Raw genomic sequence first — 15,531 nt, 5'->3', positions numbered from 1 at the left:
AAAACTAGCATATTAAATTATAAGAAGGTACACAGTGGCATGAAGTTTTGGAGGGAGAGCTCGGGGCACTGTTTCATGAAAGTTGTCAGCCCTGACAAGTTGTCAGTCTCTTACAATCAACAGAGTAACAATCAGTGACCAGAGCTCGTCAGCTAATCAAAACAAAGGATTTCATTGAAGTTGTCAGAAACTGACAACTTGTCAGGGCTGGCAACTATCATGAAACGATACCCTAATATCTGGAGGTCGCGCGACCTTTTCATCGGCAATAGGTTCACGCGACCTTTTTTTTTTTTTTCCAGACAGAGACGCCCTAACGTGCAAATCTGTACATTACGTGACGCCGGTGTTACAAGTGTATTTTAGTTCAAGGTTCGATCTTCAAATGAAACCGTCCCATGTATCGAATAATCGCAACAGACTGTAACTTTCATAAAGAGCTAGAAATGTGCCAACAAAAGAAAAAATAATAGTCAAACTGCATGACAGATCATAAGGTGTTTTTCTAACAAGTTAATATATACAGAACTTTTTCAATACCGCGTGTCAACAAAAAGATGTGAAAAGGAGGCCAAGTTCCTCTGAAGCTAGAGTCAACAAAATTATGTGGTATTGTGTATTGTTTGGTCCTTGGATGAGAACTCCTTTTTCTTTTTTGCCTGGCAGTGGCATCATGGCAATCATTTCACTTTAAAGGGGAAATCCAATCCAAATATAATTAGTCTGGTGAGAAAAAGTAAAATATTACGAGTTCAACGGTAAAATTTTGATCGAAATCAGGTGAAAAATAAGGTTTTATATGACCCTTTGAAGTTTCGCTAATGCTTTAGTTCTTGAACTGTTAATATAAATATGCAAAAGGAAAATTGAGCATTTCATCCCCTTGAAACTTGCCATATAGTTTGTACATAAGATTTTGAAATTTCCAGTTTTTCATTCAAACGCAATTATGCCCGATGCTCAAATCCTGATATATCAAACTGATCGCTATTCTGAAGTTATTCAATTAGGAATAACATGATGTTTCAGACTTCAATGACAAAACATTGAATTTTCATAATTTTTTGTACACAATCAATGGAAAATTCTGAGGGTATGACATGGTCAGCTTACTCATTTGCATATTCATATCCACTGTACAATAGCTGTTTTGCAGAAATTAGCAAACTTCAAAATTACATAGCTTTCTTATTTTCATCCGATTTCAGTCAATTTTTTTGCAGTTGAACTTGTAAGATTTCACCCTTTTTTTACCAAACTAACTTATATATTTGGACTTGATTTCCCCTTTAACCATGCCTAATTTCTGTATTTTACTTTATGCTTTAGAACTGTGGGCATACTTTCATTTTCTACCATAATGATGGATGAGCACTCATTGTACAAGTGCAGGAGGAATAACATCGCTTAATTGAAATTTCAAATTTATATTCATTTCCATCAAAATAATAAGCAGAAAACTTATGTATAATTAGTGAATAAGCAGAATATATTTGTAACAATTGCAATAAAAAACCGCGTTAATTTACAAAATATATGGGATAATGAGTATCAAAATGAAGAAAACATAATTGGGTTTTTATTATTGTTTTTCATACATACGCATAGCACAAATTAAATACGGATGGGAATGAAAATGGAGGGTCTATTCAAAAACCTTGCTTAAATCTTAAACATATGACGGTAACAAGTCAACAAGATTTTTTTTTTCTTTTTTTAAATCCAGGTATATGTCCCTAAGAGTATACATTCTGCTTGCAGTGAAATATATTTCACACGAAAAATAGACAGATTGATAAAGATCTAAATGGGATTCGTATCTATACAGAGACGAGTGTGTTAAATTTTACTCTAACGATATTTACAACATAGAGAAAAAATACTGTTAAACACGATGGATATTTGATATCCAATGAGATAGAGATGATTAAAGTGGAAGTCTAGAAGCTGCATATTTTCATACATCAACTGATCATTCGACGGTGTGCATGGTTTTTCATAATGGAATAGAACAGAGGTAATTTTGATATCAAAAATCTAGTAATCTGCATAAAAGAGTATATCGCAGTTATAAAGACATGTTTTGCGTTCAGCCCGAGTATGTATGCCCATCATTTTTCTTATAATCATATCTATATACTAGTATATCAATGAATAATCAGTGCTTACCAATCGACGACAATGATGGGCAATTTGTCGAAGAGTTGCAATAAAAAATGACTCGATGCAAGAAATTCTTAAAACGTTCCTGTTAATGTGTGTATATGGTATAACCATAGCATAAAATACAACAACTGATGCAGCTGATATTAGGTTATTCATTTGCTGGGGTAGTACAGAGTATTCAAAGGCACCCAGTGAAGTCTGATTCTTTCAACGAGGAGGGTGCTGTTACAGAACTTTTAGAAGAAAAACTTTTTAAAAGAGAAAAGAAAGATAGAGAAACGTTTTCATATATTATGATTCAGAAACAAGCAAGAGTTTGACAATGACTGATAACGTTCACGCCGAAAAGCACGTAAGAGCAAGAATGCGTATATGTATAGATTTAGACATTAAAAACGATGTGACGTGAATGGAGCGACATATGAATCATCGGCAGTGCTATATACGCAGCTTAAAGCTCTATCTACTTACACAGCCTTATAAACATTTTTACAAATACGATTTTTTATAACGAAAAATGATAATTATGACCAAATTCGTTAGACACGAATATTACGCTATATTAGGCAGATTTCAGACTTTCGTATTTTACGTTTTGTATGCTTATCTTGATCCTTTTTCCCCCCAGAAAATAATTCTATGCTTATTGTTCCTCATACCAATTTGTTCTACTTTTAACGTATGATAAGAAAGTTGAGGAGCCTTCTTTATAGGAATGGGAATATAATAGCTATGTTTTATACCAGCAATAATTGCCTAGCGACTTTAAAGATGCATTTTCCCCGAGTCTTTCTGATGCCATCCAGTCCAGTCTCCTGGTGTACACTCTTGTACTTCCATTGATGATGTTGCCATGGTTACACCCGTTCAGCGTTCATCGAAGATGACCTGGTAGGGCTTCGGGAGGAGGGTAGTGACACGGTGACCGAAGCTATAGTCAGCCTTGACCCCCGGGGGAAGGGAAACTTTGAACCGCTGCATGATGTTGGTGAAGAAGAGGAATGATTCCATCTTGGCCAGCTGCTCACCAAGACACTTGCGACGACCTGTAAATCAATCACAACGATCAATTACTGTATTCAATGGCCAATGAATTAATGTATTCATATTTACGGTCTGTATTAATCTATATATTTGTCAATATTTCTGTCCTTGTCTTTGTTACTCCTGTATTATCTCTCATAATTCCTTAAATTAATGCATATTATATTTATTTTTGTTAGGGGTACATTCCCAAAACGTTCTAAACTATTTGAAATGTTTGTTAAATGGAATAAGGTTTGTTGTTCCAAAAAGCACAAATTCCCTGTACCTATAACGTTTGTAAATCTGACAATGAAACTGGGTTAAGGGATGGTATAGTTTGGCTATAAGGAACTCTATCGTCTGTGGTTTAAGATGGAGTTTCATGTTTCCAAACTTTTTCATGAGATAATGAGAAACCCATCATGAAATATGAAAGAGAATACAATTCTTAAGGGATTTGAAGTTATTTGATGAAAATTGGTTGTGAAATAGCTATAAGATATGCAAAAGTAAAGAGGTCTCGATAAAAGATGTGACCCATTTGTTATTAGGACAACTTTGTTTTATTTTTATTTTTTGGATATCTCAGCAATTCCAAAACTGACTTTTATCAATTTAATTTTGAATTCCTTTTTAGAATGGTATGATCTTGAATATTTCATAAGTGGTTTTTCATCATCTCGCGAAAAGTTGACATTGGAATACCCCATCCTCACCAAATTAATACCATCCCTTTAATCCGGACAGTTATTCCGTAGGTTCCTTAATCTCACGGTTCATTATTCCGAAAGTCTTTTACCCGAAAATAAAACGATGTTTGCTATTCTGATGGCTTGTAAATCTGAAAATGAAGGCAATAAGATTTGTTAATCTGAACATTCGATATTGCGAACCCTCCGTTGTTTTCGAATTAACGAACCTTGAGAAAATGAACTTGATATCATTTTCGGATCAACGAGCCTACGGAATAATGAACCTTATATTATTTTCGGATGACCGCGCCTTCGGAATAACGACCGTTGCTTCATTTTCAGATTATCGAACCTTCGGTAAAACAAACCTCCTTAGAAACGAACAGTTAGGTTAACGAACCATATTTGACTTTCGCAAAATAAAAAACCTTCGGAATAGAGAACCTTCGAACGTCCTAACCTTATTTGATTTTCCATTAATGACCCTTCGGAATAACGAACTGTTATCAACTGCCACAACGATGACGACGGAACAATCAACAACTCACCATAAAATGAATAGTAGCATCTTAATCTTATAATCTTTGTTTACAGGGTGACATTCTTAAAGAAAAACCCCTTCAAACTAATCGTGAGAGAATACAGTAAAACTGGGGCTTGCTCTGGCTATTTGAAAATCAAAATACAATTTCCTTAAAGTACCAATGATATTCTAGACAGAACCGTTGCTGGTGGTAATGAATGATTTAACAGAATTGTGATATTCCCGAAAACCAGAATGCTCCATCTCACCTGCGCCAAAGGGCATGTACGCGTCGTGCTTCACAAAAGATTTCCCATCCTTAGACAGGAAACGCTCAGGTCGGAACACTTCCGGGTCGCCCCACAATTTGGGGTCATGATGGATGTACAAGATGTTCATCCCGATGTTTGTTCCCTTTGGAATGTCGTAGTCCTTGATCTTAATATCAGCCGTGGCTCGATGCGGGACACCGATAGGAGCAATGGGTCGAAATCGCAGAATTTCTGTCAGAACTGCCTGGGTGTACGGCATTGCCTTCTGATGCTCGTAAGAAGGTGCTGCGTCGAGTCCGATTTCCCGCTTAATTTCCGCAACAACCTGTGAATTGGTTTTTGGAGGTAAAGTTCATTTTAATATGCGATGGGTGAGCTCGTTCTTCTGCTCTCCCATAACACTACCTAATATTTACAAAAATCATGCAAAGTCTTTTATGGAGTCTTTCTTTATGATTCAGAGAATTGGAAAAAGCATAGATCATGTTTCTGTAGCCCCCTCCCCAAAAAAGGAAGTCTTTTCTTTTGATGGATTCATTAAATGCCAAGTTTTGAATTTATACATTAGAATTTCCCCTATAAATTACTTTGAAAATATCCTTACAAAAAAAAAATGAGAATTAGAAAACTGAAAAAGTTGTGTTGCCACAGTCAGATTTACGTGCGTATTCGTTCTGTTATGATCTCCAACTTTCTACGGGTAACGTGATGTCGTACCACAAAATGGTCTTTTTAACTAAGTTGAAGTAAAGAAGGGTGAGCGATGGGTCAATGCGGGGTAAGGAAGGAATTATATGACTTCATACAAAACTTACCTTTTTCTGGATATCAGGATAACCAGCCATGAAGAGAATCGCCCAGGTCATCGTCGTTGATGTTGTCTCTGTCCCCGCAATGAAGAAATCAAAGACGATGGACCATGCTTTCTCCATACTCAGCTCCGACCTTTGACCCGTCTTTTCCAACTCTCGTACTTGGCTGATGTACATATCAATGATGTCTCTCACGTCATTCGGGTCAAAGGTCTTCTCGTGCTCTCTCACATCGTCTATTATGAACTCCTGAAGGGCCTTGAGCTTGGTTCTGCGCGAATTGTAGAGGAAGCTCGGCATAAATTTGAAAACGCCAGGTGGCTCGGCGACCACGTCGTTCAGATACTGTGTGAGTTTCTGAAACACAGGATCCGAGTACTCGAACCTGTGACCAAAGGTGATCGCACAGATGATGTTTGAGATGGCCGTCACAAAGTTGGCATGTGGGTCTAGTGGGGCACCACCCTTGCAAGAGAAGACGTCTTTCAGCATGCGCGCTTCCTCGTTGATGCGACTTTCCAAGCTCCTCTTCCCCATGCCGAAATTGCGTAGAGCGTTTAGACCGAACCGCCGATGGTCGACCCAATCTGCGCCCTCCGAGAAGACCACCCCACCTGTATCGAGGACGAGTGCCGTGTAGACCATTTGGTAATAAATGAATACAGAGGAACATGGTCTTTTACAGGTATTCTTTTATTATGTGCACTTCTCCTTTACTACACTCTTTGCGTTCATGCATTAGTTTAGACATAGAACTCTAATCGTATTCAACTTTAATTAAACGAGTGGACAAGTGCGATTTCTTCCTTCTTGGCGTCAAACAATTCATAGCTTTTGGGTAACTCCAACACTACGGAAACGTGATACAAAGAACATTTATTTGCGCATTGATTTCATATTCTCAACGAAAGCTTGCGTCCAGTTCTTTGAGCATGGTCGGCGCCACGTTTTTAAAATGAGTGTAGTTTACATTTCTGGTGAATGCCATTTCCGTGTTTCTTCAACCAAGAAGAAGAAGGGAAAAAGAGGTCTTCAGCGCAACGTCCTGTCTAATGCCACTTTCGGATTTTCTCAGCTGACAAGTCAAAAAAAAAACACACACACACGTCTTACAAGCGTCTGGTGCAACTTGCAATCGACAAAAGCTCAACCATATAACCACATTCTATTTTGTTCTGGCGCCACTTCCGGGGTAAAAAGAAAAAGAGTGGGGCCCAAGTGGTTATACACCCTATGAATTCCTATGTATCGGCCGCCCCTCCCCCACCCCCACCCCGGCCAGCTCTGGCCAGCGATATGAGCATGTCGTTTCCACAGACTTTAATATCACCGATTCGTAAAAAGAATTACCTCTGTAGTTCAGCACGGACCAAAGCTCTTTATCCGGCTCCCTTCCCGTTGTGACGTCAGCCTGTTTGACAAGAATTTCATTTACCAGCTCAGGGCTGGCCAAGAAAACCATTTTCCTCTCCAGTAAGTTCAGGAAAACGACGTCCCCGTACCTTTAAACAATAAACGTTAAGGATGTGGAATTGAATCAAATTTACTAGAATCGTACATGGTGGTCATGAAGTCATTATTGTGGTGTAAGATCATTATCATGATGTGTTGGATGCAGCGCTATCAATCTTGTCATGGTAACTCAAGTCAAGATACCATAGGATCCTACACACAGATCCTACACACCATAGATCAGGTGATGGAGAGGGGGGGTTAGAGATGTGGGAAAACCGAATTGAGTTTTATAGTTGTTGGCTATTGACAATTAACAATCATGACAATAATGGTTACAATTTGTTACCCCGAAGGTTCGTCATTCCTCACAAACTATGCAGGATTTCCTACCAGGCGAAATATATATATATATATATATATATATATATATATATATATATATATCGAAAATTGAGAAACTATAGTTGTTGCTGTAGTTTTTGTTGTTGTTGCTGTTGTTGTGTTTGTTTTGAAGAGTTCTGCGTTAACAAGAAACAGAGTTTAAAAAAAGCATGCTGAAATGGAATATTTCTTACTTCTTAGAGAGATTGTAGATCACGATGATTGTATTTTGAAAGATGTTCATAAATCCAATCAGGTAGTTGATCGGCCACGGCAAGCCCCCGGGACCAGGCGGAAGGTTTAACTTCTGCTGTCCGTCAGTCTTCAATACCCGGGTCAAGACGAGAAAAGTGATGGTGACCAAAAGAAGACCGCTGTATCCGAAATCGGACAAGGCGTTGAGAGCGATGTCGAGCATAGTGACAATGGTGATAGCCAAAGTTATATAAGGTACCTGATAGGTTAAAAAAAGAGAAAGAAACATACAAACAAAAAAGTACTTCACATTTTTTGCTGGCAGTTCCCTTCCAAACTCACAAACAAAACAAAAAAAAAAGTATAGATATTATGCCAGCTCTGGCAACGTTAAAGGACAAGTTCATAGGCACGTGATGGATTGAGTGAAAGCAGCAATATTACACTTGTATTAGTAGAACATATCAGTGAGAGATTGAGTAAAATCGAACCATTCGTTCAAAATTTATGAATTTTTGAAGTTTCTGCTCAGTCACTGCAGGATGAAAAGACTACTACAGCTTGTGACGTCACATTCTACTGTTGTGTACACCAATATTAAGAAAATGATAAAGAAAATTCAACGTATATTTTTTTTTCACTTTTCTCGCATAATATAAGAACACTTGACTTCCCTCTTTCAGAAGGTAGGGAGAATGATCACCCTCAACATACGTCAGTGACAAGTCGATGTAATGTGCACTGTTTTCAACAAGTAAATTTTTGTGAAATTCTCTTCATATATTCATTATGTCGTTCTACGCATGACATCAAGCACTGTAGTAACAGGGATTTCCCACCTCCCTGGTAGTAGCTTTCTCATCCTGCAGTGTTAGAAATTCATAACCTTTGAATGGATTGTCCGATTTTTCCTTAAACTTTCATTGATGTGTTCTACTAATATTGCTGCATTTACTCAATCAACATATATATGAAGATGAACTTGTCCTTCAACTGATACAGTGAATTAAGACTTCGTATTTTTATACACAATTAAGACTGTAAGCAAACTCATGGAGGTTACACTCACGTAGCTGAGGCGATCAGACTCCCACAGATGTTTGTGGCTTTAGCCAACTCACGTTGCTTGAAATGCAGATTTTCGTCTGTATACATACTTTTATATCATTCAATCGTGTCGTCCATTAATTCAAAGATCAGTATACTCTGAGCAGGTGATTCAAAATTTCAGAAGTTCACGTCCCTGCTGATCAAATACCAAATGTTTGCAGTTTGCCAATAGTATGATTCGACGTATAAAAGTCTCTGCAAACGAACATATTGATTCGTTGTAAACTTGGCCTTTTTATTATTATTATCTTTATAACTCCATCGCCAGCATGACTAGGAGGAGAAAGGAAAATTACCATCATCACACATGACCTCATAATATACACCCAAGGAGGAGCTCACCTAGTGCCTCTTTGATACAGTTACTTTGTTTGCAGATTTCCAACAATTTTTCTTTTAATTTCGTTAATAAACTCAATAGGTGTACGAAGGAAACAAAACAAAACAAATGAGCATTAGACAATGTTAGAAGTGTTTTGTCCTTAAACCGTCATCAAAGCTATACCATTCATATTCACATTTGCTTTCTTTATAGTCAAGTTGAGTTTGTTTGTTTGTTTATTTGTTTGTTTGTTTGTTTGTTTGTTTGTTTGTTGTAAATGAATGACAAAATTGCTATTCATCGAAGTAAATACGCACCGACTGTTCAGTGTGTTCGTCAAATTAATAGTAGCCATGACACAAATCCATGGGCAGACATACTCGGGTTGAATTAAAACCAACGAAAGTGGAGCTTTCAGTTATATTTCACTCTACATTATCTCTAAATCCAAGGCAGATTGTTAAAAACTTTTTATAATGCATGATTGATGCTCGAAATCTTCTTATATTTTTCACTTTGATGTCAAGCTAATTATTGACCTCACTTCTAAAATGACAAATTATCGAGTGTTTGCTTTTTTTTTTTGTTTTGTTTTGTTTTGCTTGCTTTGTTGTTAATCAGTTGTGTCGAGAATGGACAATGGTTAATTGAATCCCTGCTTGTATAGTTGCATTAGGACAGCTTTCCATATTATTCATGACTACACAATCAGGAAAAAACCAAATGTCAAAAAGGCCTATCGCTCGCTGTCGCGTTCACTCGGCATCACTTCATATCTCCATATCATGGGGGCGCTGTGGCACAGTGGATTAATAATAATAATAATAATAATAATAATTGCATTTATATGGCGCTTCATACTGACGTTTCTAAACGCACTTTGCTACTCATACAAATAGGCTAGAAAACACAATAACATTAACAAAATTAACGTTAACAGTAACAAAAGAAGAAGAAAGAAAAGAAAAGAAAAGAAAAATACATGTGATACAATGGTACAATAATTGATAACTGTGTGCGCCTCCAGAAAAAAAAATTACAGCTGATTAAACAGGTGAGTTTTAAGAAGAATTTTAAATGATTCGACAGATGAGGCATTCTGAATATACAGAGGGAGTTTATTCCAAAGAGTGGGAGCAATGGAAGAGAAAGCTCGGTCACCATAACGGGTTTTTGTACGTGGGCCATGAAGTAATTGGAGAGAGGAAGATGAACGGAGGGGTCTGGCAGAAGAGGAGGAGCGGAGAGAGACTAGGTTTTGAAGATATATGGGTGCAAGATTACGTGTGATTTTGTACGTCAGAAGTAGGATCTTGAAAGTAATACGGGAATGTACTGGAAGCCAATGGAGTGAGCGGAGAACAGGAGATATATGGTCATATTGTCTCCTACTAAGGGAGACTAATCTAGCGGCTGAATTTTGGATACGTTGGAGAGGGGATATGTGAGAAAGAGGGAGGCCGGCAAGGAGGGAGTTGCAGTAGTCCAGATAGGAGGAGACGAAGGCATGGACGAGCCGCTCAGCTGATGATTGATCAAGCAGACGCCTGATCTTCCCTATTTTGAAAATACCCCATGATGCAGACTTACAAATGTTTGTGATATGGTGTTTAAGAGTTAAGTGTTTGTCCAAAGTAAAGCCAAGGTCTCTAACACAGTCAGAGACCTTAATAATCCCATCCCGAGTAGTTAGATCTGGTAGAGGAACTGTGCTCCTAAACTGTGATGAGAAATGGATGAGTTCAGACTTGTCTTCATTCAGACGGAGTCTGTTGGCAGTGGACCAGGCTTTGATGTCGTTGAGACATTCTCTCAGTGAATTAACAGCAGCAATCCTATCGCCAGGTGACATAATTATGTAAATTTGAGTGTCGTCAGCATACATAGCGTAGTTGACTCCATGATGACAATTGATGATTCTGGTGAGTGGACCTATATAGAGGAGAAAAAGAAGGGGGCCGGCAACGGATCCTTGCGGAACTCCGCAGCTGATAGGACTAGGACGTGACCAGGTCCCATTGATTATCACCCTCTGCGTGCGATCTTGAAGATATGACTTGATCCATTGGATGGCAGTGCCTGTGATGGAATAGTCATTACTAAGTCGTTGTAGTAGCAATGTGTGGTCGAGCGTGTCAAACGCAGCCGAATAGTCAAGAAGAAGAAGAGCAGCCTCATTGCCCTTGTCGACAGCAAGAAGGAGATTGTTGAGCACTTTCAACAAGGCAGTTTCTGTTGAGTGGAGGTTGCGGTATGCCGACTGGTTTGTGGGAAGCAGATGATTACTGTCAACATAAGACATTAACTGTGTAGACACAATCCTTTCAAGAAGCTTACTCACAAATGGCAGATTGGCAATTGGTCGGTAATTGCTCAGGACATCGGGATCTAGGTTCGGTTTCTTCAACAGAGGGGAAACAAGAGATGTCTTGAAAGGTATTGGAACTATACCCGATGACAATGATGTGTTAATGATGTTTTTTAGAACCGGAAGCAGCTCATCAAGGCACTCTTTGAGCAGCCAAGTTGGAAGAGGGTCCAGACTGCAAGATTTTGGTGGAGATAGCATGATGAGACGTCGAAGCTGTTCATCAGTGACTGGATTACACTCGCTCAGGTTGCAGTTCAAAGAGTTCTCAGGAGCCTGGACGGATAACTCCAAATGGTTCACGTCAGATACAAAGGAAGACACAATATCATCGATTTTCTTCATGAAGAATATACTGAACCTATGCGCTAGTTCTGAATCAGATGAGTGTTCAGGATAAATAGAAGAGTCAGAAGGGGTGGACAGTTTCTTCACAAAGTTGAATAGTCGTTTCGAGTCAGCATTGGCGATCTCTTTTCTCAGGTACTGGGACTTTGCATCAGTAATCAGACTGTAGTACAGCTCACATTCTTGACGATACAGGTCCATGTCAGTCTGCATGCCGGACTTCAACATGCGACGTTCAGCACGACGCCGACGCCTCCTGGCCTCCCTAATCTCATCAGAGAACCAAGGGGCATTGGGTCTAATTGTCACAGTCACGGTTTTAACAGGGGCATGCTTGTCCAACAGATTACTCAGCATGTCATTATACATTGAAATTGCTTCTGTAGGACAAGACGTACACTGGGAAGTCAACAAAGCCTGTTTAATATCCTGGCGGAAAGAGTTGGTGTCAATATTGCGAAGCTTTCTAAAGCTTACTTTCCTTCTAGGATTTGGTGGGCCTTTAAGATTAATGGCGGAAAGAATGGCGGAGTGATCAGATGGCAAAGATGACAATACAGTGATATGGGAAATAATATCTTCAGATTTCCTACTAAAGACTAAATCAAGTGTGTGGCCTGCTCGGTGAGTGGCACCCTTAACATGTTGATGAAACCCAAAGGCTTCAACGGCATTGAGAAAAGACTGAGCGAAACTATCAGCAGAATCATCTACATGTATATTAAAGTCACCAAGAAGAATGGTTGGATGAGCATCAACAGCAGCACTCTCGAGGAGAGTTAAAAACTTATCAAGAAAGTCGTTGCTGGTAAAGGTGTGACGAGAGGAATGGGGTGGGCGATGAATGCAATAAACCCGAACAGTAGATGAAGAAGTGAGATGAATCGTGAAATCTAGCAGTTCAAAAGACATAAATTTGTGTGTGTCATTGACAACACAACGCGCAGCAGACCTATACAGGACGCAGATACCACCTCCTCTAGATGTCTTTCTGGGATGATTGATAATATTGAAATTTGGAAGGGATAATTTCAATTCAGCAAGGGTAGGCTCATCCCTCTGGTCACCTGAAAGCCATGACTCAGTGATGACTAACACATCAATATCATTATCTATGATCAGAGTTGACACTGCATCGACTTTATTCGTCAAGGATCTTGCGTTCCATAAACCAAATTGAGACCCACTGGAAGCATCACAAAGGGACTGTGACCTTGGAATCCTGCGCCTACGGCTCCCGACTCCCGACTCCCGACTCCCGATCGGAGGACCAGAGTTCGAATCCCGCCCAATGCTTACGTCCTTGGACAAGATGTTTTTACCCACTATGTCCCTCTCGACCCAGGTGTATAAATGGGTACCTGGCAACGCTAGGGTAATACCTGTAGAATGGCAGGGCCCTCTGGTAGAGCAGTGGCAACATTGAAGAGGCTACCCTGGGTAAATAAGACCTTATTATTATCATCGACAGCTTGTCTCGTCTGTGACGGCGTGGAAAATACAGGCCTTGTCAACAGGGAAGATGTCTGCATTAGGGTGCCTCATATTGCCCCGAAATTGACACAAGATGGCAATACGAATGTGGAGTTTTCAATTTGGTGCAAAATTGTCCCAAACTTGGTCAAAACCCAAGCAACAGCCAAAACAAGTCCGATGCCTGTATGCAAAAGGTCACATGCGAATGATGACGCCCGAACCACACACGGAGACTACTGAAGTATACGAAGGATCAGACACGAAGGATATACACAATATAATAGCTGCGCGAAGACTTTTGCCACCGCACAAAGTCGCTGCTGGAATCAGATAAACTCCCCTGGAAGTCATGTGATCAGGTGATCAGAGCGGAATTTGAGTATTTCCTTTGTCATAAACTACTCTCTAAAAAAATCGAGTGAAAATTTTCACTCTAAAAAGAGTGAATACAAAAAAAGTGAATTTCGAGTGAAATTGGAGTGAATTTTGAGTGAAAATGCTCATTTTCACTCATTTTGGAGTGACGTCAGGGATCTTGGAGATTTTGGAGTGATCCCTGACGTCACTCCAAAATGAGTGAAAATGAGCATTTTCACTCAAAATTCACTCCAATTTCACTCGAAATTCACTCTTTTTTGTATTCACTCTTTTTAGAGTGAACATTTTCACTCGATTTTTTTTTTAGAGAGTATGCCCACCATGGCTCAATTTCGGGACAGAAGTGTGGCACCTGGATCAGATGTTGGTTACTTTAATAAAAGGTCGCTTGAACCCTTTTTGGATGTTTCTCTATTCACGAAGGGGTCACCCGACCTTTTACCACTGGTACCAAGCATGTCATCGGTTACTAACATGATCACCATTCTATTTTGAGAGCAATGTCACTTTCATTTCATACATGAAACTGGGTCAAGAGAGCATTTTGTTGACTAGATTTTTTCTTGTATAAATTGTGGCCGAATGAAAGAATAACAATGATAATGGTGATGGTGATAATGATTTGGTATCATAGAAATAATGGTAAGACTTGTACCGTATATCATTATTAATGAATAATAACTGTGATGATAGAAATGTGTGTATGCAATATTGTTAGCGTGTGATTGCATTTTGTCGGAAATGAAATAGATTAATTTTAATGAAATGAATGAAATGAAATGAAATGAAATTAAAAAAATTATATCAATTATATTAAAACTTCTTTCTCTCGTGCGGTCTGGATATGGTTTCGACGTTTGTGATATTTTGTCTCATAATGAAATAATCCAGTTTGTATTAGGTATGGAAACTCGACGTAAACGAAAGGAAATGTTGAACATGCCAGCAAAAACTACTACTAACGGAAATTAAGGATTAAGACAAAACTAAACTGTCATTGCCACGAGCTCGTCTATAGGAGAGCGGTTATCATTATTCTTTTAATCTGCTAATGAAAGTTACAGAATCTACAAATTGGAAAATTAAGCGTTTCCATCATTTAAAGTGGGTTTACAAGATTTAGCATTTGAAATTTCCAAAGTGAAAATGTACGGAATTGTTTAGTTAGTCTCGCGGCTATAGAAATATATGTTCTAGGAGTGCCCGCAATGATCATTCTATTGCACATTTATCTTTTGTTTTCATTGTAAAGTGTGCATTTTGTCATAATGAAATAATTCATAGTACATATATTTTGTGCTATACTTTATGACTTCTACTACTTTCAAATTGTTTAGCAATCCTGTGACTCGACGAATGCACAGGCCTACTTTATGTTATGCATAAGAGAATTGAATTCAATTCAATTGCATTGAGTTGAATTGAATTGAATGATCTTTTTATTGTAGTTTCTACATTGCATAAGACATATTAAAGTTGAATATGTAAGCAGTTAAACAGGAAAAGCATCTACTGTTTGAAAACACATACACACATTAAAAAAAAACGCTCGGGACAGATATCGAAACTATCACGTGTTGATAATTTCATGACGATTGATTAAAGGGGAAATCCAGATAATTTTCATAATTTCACATCATGTAGTACATAAATCGACTTATTGTAGTACTTGAGCAGTGAAACCAATATTCTGAAAGAACCAAAACAAATTACACTGAACGAGGATGATATTATATAATAGGAAGCTCACATAATTCAGACATGCAGCAATAATACCGCTTTCTTAACAAGTTCACCTGTGTAGAATCTACGCATGCTTTCTTCTTTTGTTCTGCTTCCTTGAGCCCCCACTCCTACATTTTCTTATGGCGAGGCTGCCATGTCATCATCCTTGCTCATTAGGCGTTTTCACATCAGCCCGATAAAAATCCAAGCTCGAGATATTTTTTGCGATCGCCGCATTAGCGCGCTATTTCATTTCTTATTAGGCGTTTTCACATCAGCCCG

At 38.6% G+C, this 15,531-nt stretch overlaps 1 protein-coding gene across 1 annotated transcript; it reads right to left on the bottom strand.

Annotated features, from left to right (window-relative positions):
- Nucleotides 1-2,099: 2,099 nt before the first annotated feature.
- Nucleotides 2,100-8,644, bottom strand: LOC139729047 (cytochrome P450 2J2-like). Its single transcript, XM_071639973.1, has 6 exons — nt 8,592-8,644; nt 7,522-7,781; nt 6,842-6,993; nt 5,495-6,105; nt 4,677-5,004; nt 2,100-3,212 (listed from the first exon to the last, which is right to left on the bottom strand). Exons 2-6 carry the CDS (start codon nt 7,743-7,745, stop codon nt 3,034-3,036), a joined length of 1,494 nt encoding a protein of 497 aa, XP_071496074.1. The 5' UTR covers nt 7,746-7,781; nt 8,592-8,644; the 3' UTR covers nt 2,100-3,033.
- Nucleotides 8,645-15,531: the final 6,887 nt, after the last annotated feature.

The sequence above is a fragment of the Diadema antillarum genome, unplaced genomic scaffold (assembly GCF_040938485.1).
Source record: "Diadema antillarum isolate AM-2024a unplaced genomic scaffold, OU_Dant_1.0 seq00000217_RagTag, whole genome shotgun sequence".
Lineage (NCBI taxonomy): Eukaryota > Metazoa > Echinodermata > Echinoidea > Diadematoida > Diadematidae > Diadema > Diadema antillarum.
Note: the sequence above shows the minus strand (reverse complement) of the source record. Positions and strands in the feature narration are given on the sequence as shown.